This window comes from Nannobrachium achirus (assembly GCF_963921795.1).
Source record: "Nannobrachium achirus genome assembly, contig: SCAFFOLD_320, whole genome shotgun sequence".
NCBI classification, from domain to species: domain Eukaryota; kingdom Metazoa; phylum Chordata; class Actinopteri; order Myctophiformes; family Myctophidae; genus Nannobrachium; species Nannobrachium achirus.
This window is the reverse complement of record NW_027664875.1, coordinates 25,426-34,408: the sequence shown is the minus strand read 5'-3', so window position 1 is coordinate 34,408 and position 8,983 is coordinate 25,426. Positions and strand designations below refer to the sequence as shown.

The following is an 8,983-nucleotide window of genomic DNA, read 5'->3' as shown; positions in this document are numbered from 1 at the left end:
TAGAAACGTGTTTACTTCTTTTTTATATTAACCACTTGAACCCCTAGTGTCCATATTCTGAGAACTTTAGCCAAAAATAGCCTTTCTACAAACTCACAACGCCTCTCGCTGCGAGGCTTTGGGAGCTTGTAGATCGGCTCTTTTCTGCAAAGAGGTTTGGTGGTGTAGACTAGAGGGGAAAAGGAGTACAGAGTGAAAGGTCAAGTGTATTAAGTATTGACGGTTCAAGTGGTTAAATATCTGAAAACACAAATTGACATGAATCCAAAATACACTGATGATTGTGAACAATGAAATTATGGAATCTCTGAAAAGGTTGTGGGGGTCCTTGCTTCATCTCTCTCTCAACTAAGGGGTCCTTGGCCTGAAAACGTTGAAGACCCCTGTTCTAGATTGTGTTTTGTTTTGTTTAAAGTTTATTCCCAGACAGCACCATAGCTCGTCGCGAGGTCGCTTATATGAAGCTTCGTAGCGTTAGGGTTGCTGCCTTGGCAGGTTCATAGCTTTTGGGTCGTTTTGAGCTGTTTCAGAGCGCGCCATTGTCCTTCCGTGAAGTTCCGTCGCCCCTCAGTCGCCGCTATGTAGCTAGAGCTACTGTAATCTGGGTTCCCAGAAGCTTTTCATTTCTTTCGCCACTAGGGGGTGCGGGAGAGCTACTGCCACCGCATGAGACCATGGCATACAGCTGTGCCTGCGTCACATTACCACGCATCTCAGCTGAGCTAAAGACAACAACCCCGGCTAGCAGCACTGACTCTCTTCATTTCATGTTTCAAACAGGTTTGTATATGTAAAACATCAGTTATGCACTAGAACTAGTTAGGCTATTTTCTAAACTTCATAATGTCATTGATGACATGTCAAATATGTTTTTATATTTAATGTTATATTGAGCTGAAAAAACACCCGTCCCTAACTGCTAGTTTACGGACATGCTAGCTAGCTAGTAGCTATTGTTTACATGTCATTTACTTATGCTGCTAGCCATGCCATGCTAAGTTACGTCAACATGTCAGCTTTAGCAACGTTGGCAAGGGAGGATTTATTACTCCAAAAGGACAAATGAGTTGAAACCCTAGTTTTTGCTGTTTGCTGTCCCCGACATGTTGACGTAACTTAGCATGGCATGTCTAGCACAGGGGTTCCCAAACTTTTTTGTCTCAGGGCACCCCAGGGCAACCCATGTATTTATTGAAGACTTTATTAGAAGTTTACTTCGGAAAAGGTACAGTTTCATGACGGTACTGCACTGGTACAAGGTCTACTAAAAGGAGATCAATTTTATCTATAAAATGTACTAAACTAGTGAAAAAAGCAGATCTACAAGCACACAACGCCTCGCTTGTAGATCGGCTGTTTTCACTAGTTTTGTGGACAGTCTTGTATATGAATTATGATGATTATGTTGCGAGGAAAATGTTGATATAATAGCCATTTTGGTTAGAACAAAAATAACTTTGTACTTCAAGTTTAAAATGATACTAAATCTTTTTTCAAGTGTCCAAATAAATTCCAAATATTATCAAATCATCTCGCGGCACCCCTTGACTGCCGTCGCGGGTGCCCCTGGTCTAGCAGCATCAGTAAATGACAACATGTAAACAGAGAGGTAACTGCTTTTTCACCCTTTAGTTAATGAGAGAGTGTACTGTACACATAATATTTTCCTGTTAACTGAACAGAGGTGTGGGTTAGGGTTAGGGTTACCCTAACCCTAACATGATATATTGGAGATTGTTGAACAAATTGGATGATAAACAAATGGTTATTAAAAGATGGATTGGTAAAGGTACAGATAAGAAACACAGAAAAGATATACTGTAGTACTCCCTGTTCATTTAATCTGTTAAAACTGTTATTGGGTGTCATGCATTGTGCCTTAGATTTTTGGCTGATGGCTGTGGAGTGTGGACTGATTCTGTGACCCATGAACTACAAACAAGAGTCATGACCAGACCAGACAAGACCACGGTCAGCAACAGGTGACTTCAGGGCATGAGGGATCCAGGTTGAAAAAGTATGCTGTAAAGGTGTTATATTCAAAGTGACTGCATTTCTCTTGCCAACCCTCTTGGGACCTCCAGACCCCCGCTTAGGTGGTGTGGTCAGTGCATGCAATCATACAGAGAATTGGACACGGTAACCGCCGTACCGCCGTACCGCGGTAAACCGAGGTCTACCGCGGTGTCAGTGTGCTTACCGCGGTAAAAAAAGACAAAAAAAAGTCTATTTTTTATTGGAAAACAAGCGAGTTTTAAAACAGGGGAGAAGCGAGGACCGCATGCGCTCCATGCCGCTCTGCTCTGGGCCGTGTACCACAGTTTGGAAGCCACATACGTCACTCTCACTCAGACACAGACAGTCACTCCTGCAGCTGCCTGCGTAGAGGAGTACAGAGCAGCGTAAACTTTCTTTGTAATCCACTCGACACAAGGATGTTAATACATACCTTGTGTTGTGGCATATCTTTTTTTATTCATACGGATTACTGGCGGAGCGCGGGCCGCGTGGACTAAAGCCGAAAATGAAACTATTTTACTTTTTCCATCGCGTCGCACGTTGTGCCCGTTCGGCGGCGCGTCGGAGATTTTATAACCTTTTCTGTCAAGTCTTGTAACTAAAACCTGTATATAGCAGCACTCAATCACTGCGATTTGAGAGTTGAGACGTGACGTGAGTTTACAGAATCACTGTACACGATCTGACTACCCTTCCTCTTCTGGTTTGTTCACACAGCTGTTTGTGTCTGAAAAGCCTACTAGCTAGCCTACGTTACTATGGTAACCCGACAGTGCAGATCTAAAAGCTCAGAACGCGTCGCGGATGCAATGTGTTGTGAGCTTGTAGATCTGCTCCTTTCAAAGCCATACCCGCTGTGCTGTACGGAGAAGTATAACTCGGGCGGTCAGGCTGTGTCGCCTCTCCACTGTGGAGAGGCGACTTTAGGGAAGATGATTGCAATATTTTGGCTTATCGCCGAACCTTAATTAATAGATACGGGGGTGCGGTAATTACCGCAGTACCGTCGGTAAATGGGAAGACGGTAATCGCGGTAACAAAATGTCGATACCGCCCCAGGCCATTATAATTGTAATACAAGTAATGGATGGTTATTATTAAATATAGATGGGTCTGACATTGCGCCTACTTTTAGCATTTTAATGGCTGAAATTGTACTGTATCATTCCAATGCTATTAAAGCAAGCTTGATAAAGAGAAGAGGAGGGTGATATTTTGGCTTGTACCTTCCCAGGAAGCAGGCTTATGCCCCTACGGGTAAAGAGACCGTTGGATAGGTTCTGTCTTTATTCGTGTAGTGTCTGTGTCATACAAGTGGTCGGTGAAGCCGTTTAAAGATAACAATTCTCCAGTAATATGTGCAGTCTATATTGATATAAATCCTTCTCAGGTGTTTGACTGTAAACCATAAATTCTGTCCACAAGCTAGGTCTACAAGGGCTGACAACAACGTGAAGCTTGTATATCTGCTATTTTTGGTGAAGATCCTGTAGGCTGAAAATGAATGCACCAAGTACAATGCAACGCAGGTTCATTTTACTTCAGTAACTATAAGTGGTTAAACTGAAGCGATATTGATAAATTCCAAATATTGTAAAAGTATTCAGGTGGCAACCCTATACTTGCGTCGGGACCGTACCTATGTTCCCCAGCTTCTATGTTCCCCACTTTCTTACCACCTAACCTACCCCTAACGCTAACCTCACTAAAACTAATGCTGTGAGGAGGGGAACATAGAACCTGGGGAACATAGAGAGGACCCCCTTGCGTCACGTCACCCTAAGTTGCCATGGCACACACTTTGAGAAAACCTGCCCTAAATTTACTGTATTTTCTGCATAACGATTTGTCGTCTATTCAGATCGTGGACTTGGATCCAATCTTCAACCTGGACAGTCCTCTACCAGGCAACTGTACCGGTGAGGACAACCGGCCATACTACTACCTGTATGTCAACATGGCTGTGCCGAATCACCTGTGGAGGTATATATTCACCCACTATTATTAATACCATTCAGGCGTTGACACTGAGGTCTCGGAAGCACTTGCCCGTTGGGCAAGTCCAGGTCATGTTCTACTTGCCCAAAGGTCATGCCCACCTGCCCGGAAAGTAAAACGTCCTTTATAAAATGATAGGTAAGATTTGAATTACTGTTCAATTTAACACTTCTTTTGTTTTTACTATTTGGGGCTAATGTGAAGAAGAAGAAAAAAATACAGTACCTACATTTTTATCCAAATACCTACATAGCAACAGTAAAAAGTGCTTTTATTTTACATTCCACGGGCCAGAAAACATAGTGCTCTGGCCACGTTCAGGTGTTTAGACAGATAGCTCCTCTTTTGTTTATAGACAGTTGCGTCCCCTCTAAAACGAGCACTTGCCCGGTTGGGCAACCTGAAAGCAAACTTCACCTGCCCGAAAGTTTTATTTACCTGCCGGGGGCAGATGGGCATTGGGCAAGCCTTATACCATGGCTACATGGAGCTGGATATTTCATATATCCCGGTTTTTCAGATATCCACATAGAAAAATATCTAGGTCCACAGCACAGAGCTGGATATTTCATATATCCCGGTTTTTCAGTTATCCACATAGAAAGATATCTAGGTCCACATGACAAAGATATCTAGGACTAACAAGCACACACACAGTAAAGTCTTCAGAGATATCCGGGTTCCCTGTCTACACAGATCCAGTGAATCGGATATTTTTCAATCTCTCCACTTATTTTTCCGGTTTAAAAAATATCCAGCTTCGCGTCCGAAATATCCAGCTTCATGTGGCTACAAGCCCCAACAGCACAAAAAAATTCTAGATTCAGAAATATCCAGCTCCGTGTAGCCATGGCCATAGTGTCAATGCCTGCCATTATTATTTTATAGATATCTTAGGTGGATATGATTAGCATTTACTTTGTAAAACAGCAATTTGTGTGTAAGAAAATCATTAGCAAGTGTGGAATAGAATCCGGCTCGGCTGAGCATAATTGGCCTGTGTTCAGGGAAGGAAAACTGGGTGTGGAGGGTGATCTTTGTCACTGCAAATACTCTTACGGGCTACAGTGACACCTGTCAGTGGGGGGTTGTTGAATTGGAAGAATACCACAGAGGCAGTTACAATACGTCCTTCTGATTTGGGCTCACTGGCAGGTGAGCCAGTAGAGTACAACGGCAGTGCCAACCGTGGGAAGGAATGAATTGGTATGACTAAATTAACAAAGGCTTGTCACAGAATGTTTAGAGATCGGTCACTAGTGGTTATGACAAATGCAGCACATGCTGATACGTGAACATTTGCTCTTTGTGTTTTTTTTTTGAGGAGGACTTCAGAACCCATGGTATGCAACAAAAAACAATTATATTATCATTATCATTATACACAAAGACATGTTCCACTCAAGGCGCTCTTGTTTTATTTCACTGCTGTCTCTCACAGTGTCTGATAAGAAATGGACGGAGCTGGATGCAGCGCAGCACAGAGCCCATGCCATGCGGCTGTTGGATGGTCTGGAGGTGATCGCCAGGGAGAGGAGGCTAAAGGTGGCCAGGGCCATCCTCTACATGGCTCAGGGTAAAGCCAAATCTCCCACTCACTAAGGCTTGATTTATCCTTAAAGCAGTGGTTCACTGGAAGAATTGATGACTGACGGAGTTGAGTTCCCTATTGACCAATATCCTGTCATTAAATTATTGCGCCAAACATCTCTATGAATTCAAGGCTTCATGGGGTTGTAATTGATAAAAAACAAGTCATGTTTTGGGGTGAACTGCTCTGTTAATTTGTGCACCTGCCTCGCATGCTTTGATGACATGTCGTCAGGCTGTTTTCAGTGCTCATCGCCACCTTGTCCTCTGGAATTACAGTCCCTGATAAAGCAAGACAACCTGGACGCGTTCAACGAGAAAGACCCTTACAAGGCCGACGACCCCCCGCGAGGATGAAGATGACAACAATGACAACTCCATAGAGGCAGAGCCATTCCCCCTGGAGAGGGACGAGGTCTGTCAGAGAGGGTGTCCTTCCCCAAGGGGCTGCCCTGGGCTCCTAAAGTCAGGTGATTAAAACGGAAATTCACAGACAGCTGGCGTAGCCGTCTGGGCACCTAGGCTGTTTCAGCAGAGAGCTCCTTGCAATTTAATAATTAAAGCAATAATAATATATAAGAGGCCATGGCATTCAAGACATAGTTTTGGGTGTGATTGAAACGACACGAGCAAAGTACTCCTTAGTATTAATTCAACAAATTATTGTTATAACTTAAATCCTTCATTGCTCAAAGATCTGAATATGTAAACACAAACTTGGCTGGACCTTTCTTTTAATTTCTTCTAAATGCCTAATGTAGTTTTAACCTTTTCATGTCAAGGATCCCCACAATTATATGTATTTTGCCGCTGACCCCCATCTCAAAATATGTTGTGCAGGGACCCCCAGATATGAGCTTGTAGATCTGCTATTTTTGAATACCAGTAGCCAAAAAATAATGGTTAAAGTGGTGACACAGTCTTTTATGGATTTAACCTATTATGGATGGCAACACATTGTTGTGTAGTACATGTACTGTCCAGTATGTAGCAACATTTGTTTTTGTAATTTTTAATACTATTTGAAGTTTCAGAAAACTTAGGTCAGGCTTTAGAAGGTGTTTTAGAATCAGCCTCAAGCCTAAATGGTTGTTAATGTGTCTGTTGATAATGTGATGCACTCACAATCCCAGTGAAACTGTAGAACTTATGGGAACATGTATTTGTGGCTGCAGAACCACAATGTGCAGAGCATGAAACTCTGTGTTGATGTCAATCGCCACAAAGAGATCATCGTGAAGGCCATCTCTGCCATCCTGCTGCAGCTGCTGCTTCTCAAATACTTCAAACTCAACCACATCTATCAGGTACACACACACACACACAAACACACACACATGCTGCTAAGTCCATCAATGCTCTCTGTATTAATGCCTATCACTATCACAATATAGAGCCATTTAACTCTTTATTTTATCCAGATAATTAAATATCGCTGTTCTCTCTGTGTGTGTGCATCTGTGGGTGAGTGTGTGTGCGTGTGTGGCGTTTGCGTTCCCCCAGACATTCATCAGCCTGCACACGGTCTGCACCCGTGTGCAGCTGGCCCTCAGCCCCTGGTTCTGTGACGGCTCGCGTTCTCGGTAAGATCCAGCTTGTGCGCCCCATCAACACATGGACGACTACCGCAGCATGCAGTGCTGCAAGCCCCCCTGCAGTCTTCCAGGGCCGAGCTCTGGCCCGCCATGGCTAACAAGCTGTGTATGACCGGAGACACAGACTGTGCTGGCTTTGTGTATACCGTATAGTTGTATATGATTTTGCAGGTCATTCTTTTACTGAAATATTTTCTTGAAATATGGAGATATGAGGATAATACATCAGGGGTAGACAGTAGCTACTGACCCAGGAACATTATTTAAATCCACAAATGACAGTCAAGAATTTACCCTCATAATGATGGGCTCACAGAAGGCTATATGTTGTAATTAACCAGCAACTGAACCCAGGCAGTGCTTGGGTAAATAAATAATTTAAATAAGGGAGGACAGAATACTCAAGGTAATTTGTGTGTCTATTATAGACATTATAGATATTTGATCATTTCATTTAGAACAGGCTGTATTCTTTGTGTGAATATCGTAAGGAAGTGGTTCTCAAAATGTGGCTGGTGGTCCGGTGACATGCAGTGGTCCTGGAGGGGTTGCCAAGCGGCCCACAGCAAAATGAGGAACTGTTTAAACAAACATTTTAAACACCTAATGAGCTACTGCTAGTACACAATATATGCATAATTTTTCAGTTAATTTAATAATGTTACGACTACTAGGCCTGTTATAATAATAATAATAATAACTTGCATTTATATAGCGCCTTTCATAAACCCAAGGTGCATGTTCTGTCTTACTGACTGATGTTCTATTCTGCTCTGTGGGTTTTTTGGGGGATCGATTAGTCAGTCATATCGTTCTCATGTTGCTGCTGCTTGCTAAGTAAATTCATTGGGAAACTGTGATGGCCTGATCATTTCACCAACATAAGGCCTACTTTTTCAGTGAATGTTTTTACTCTCAGTGAAGAGTTCTTGGTCCATTCAAATTTGGTTGTAAATGGTCAAGTGCATTATATATAATTATGGTATATAGCCTACATTTGTTCTGGTACATAAATGTTTGAATACTGAGTTTTTAACTTATATCAGGGGTCTTCAACAGGGGGTCCTCAGATTTACTACCGGGGGTCCTTCAAATTTTTGTGAACTTATATCAGGGGTCTTCAACAGGGGGTCCTCAGATTTACTACCGGGGGTCCTTCAATTTTTTGTGTGATAGGAACTTTAATAGGGCAGTTTTAAATGTAGGCCTATCTGTTTTCTATTAATTGCTTGAAGGTTTATTGCTGCATATACAATAACAGTTAAATAAATATGAAATATTTAATACTGCATCATGTCTCACTGTTATGTTTAGATCCTCAGTTTGATGTGTGCTTCTGTTGACTAGCTTTGCCTGCCCTGTTGTGATGCTCTGGGATTGATTGATGTACGTTTTCACACTGCTGTTGTTGGTGCTGCTCTGCACTTGGAGTTAAGTAAAGTTTATTAGGAAGTACGTGATGGTCTGATTTTTCACAGACACAACAATGCCCCTTTTTATTAGGGTTTTTATGGTTGCGTTTTAACTGAACATAGGAAAGTCTTCCATTACCAGGTGCAGCAGCCAGTAAGGACAGCAGTTAGCAGGTAAGAATACAAACCATAGTAACATCATTTGCAAGTGTAGAATGGATGGGGTGAGAAGGGAGCGTGAGGGGAGGGGAGAAGGGGTGACGGGAGGGAGAAGAGAGGGGGGAGGGAGAATAAGCGTCCAACTGTAGGCATTAATATCGCGCAGAGAGCGTAGATATGTCGTTGCCGCATCGCCAGCGACGTAGCAAA

The 8,983-nt window shown here is 42.7% G+C and overlaps 1 protein-coding gene across 2 annotated transcripts; it reads left to right on the top strand.

Annotated features, from left to right (window-relative positions):
• Positions 1–698: 698 nt before the first annotated feature.
• On the top strand, positions 699–8,387 carry LOC308280763 (uncharacterized protein). Of its 2 annotated transcripts, none has more exons than XR_013961780.1 (6): positions 699–780; positions 1,884–2,017; positions 3,881–4,002; positions 5,459–5,593; positions 5,887–6,077; positions 6,783–8,387. XR_013961780.1 is itself a non-coding variant. In XM_080755078.1 (6 exons), exons 2-5 carry the CDS (start codon positions 1,948–1,950, stop codon positions 5,988–5,990), a joined length of 396 nt encoding a protein of 131 aa, XP_080611204.1. In that variant the 5' UTR covers positions 699–780; positions 1,884–1,947; the 3' UTR covers positions 5,991–6,077; positions 6,783–8,387. The 2 variants fall into 2 exon arrangements, 1 of the variants encoding a protein (XP_080611204.1); XM_080755078.1 differs by having other exon boundaries at positions 1,884–1,982.
• Positions 8,388–8,983: the final 596 nt, after the last annotated feature.

Bases quoted from the DNA above. Each gene is read 5' to 3' on its own strand.
- LOC308280763 (XM_080755078.1), top strand. From the start codon at position 1,948: ATGACCAGACCAGACAAGACCACGGTCAGCAACAG. The intron at 1,983-3,880 runs GTGACTTCAGGG...TCGTCTATTCAG, and splicing joins AAGACCACGGTCAGCAACAG to ATCGTGGACTTGGATCCAAT. The intron at 4,003-5,458 runs GTATATATTCAC...TGTCTCTCACAG, and splicing joins GTGCCGAATCACCTGTGGAG to TGTCTGATAAGAAATGGACG.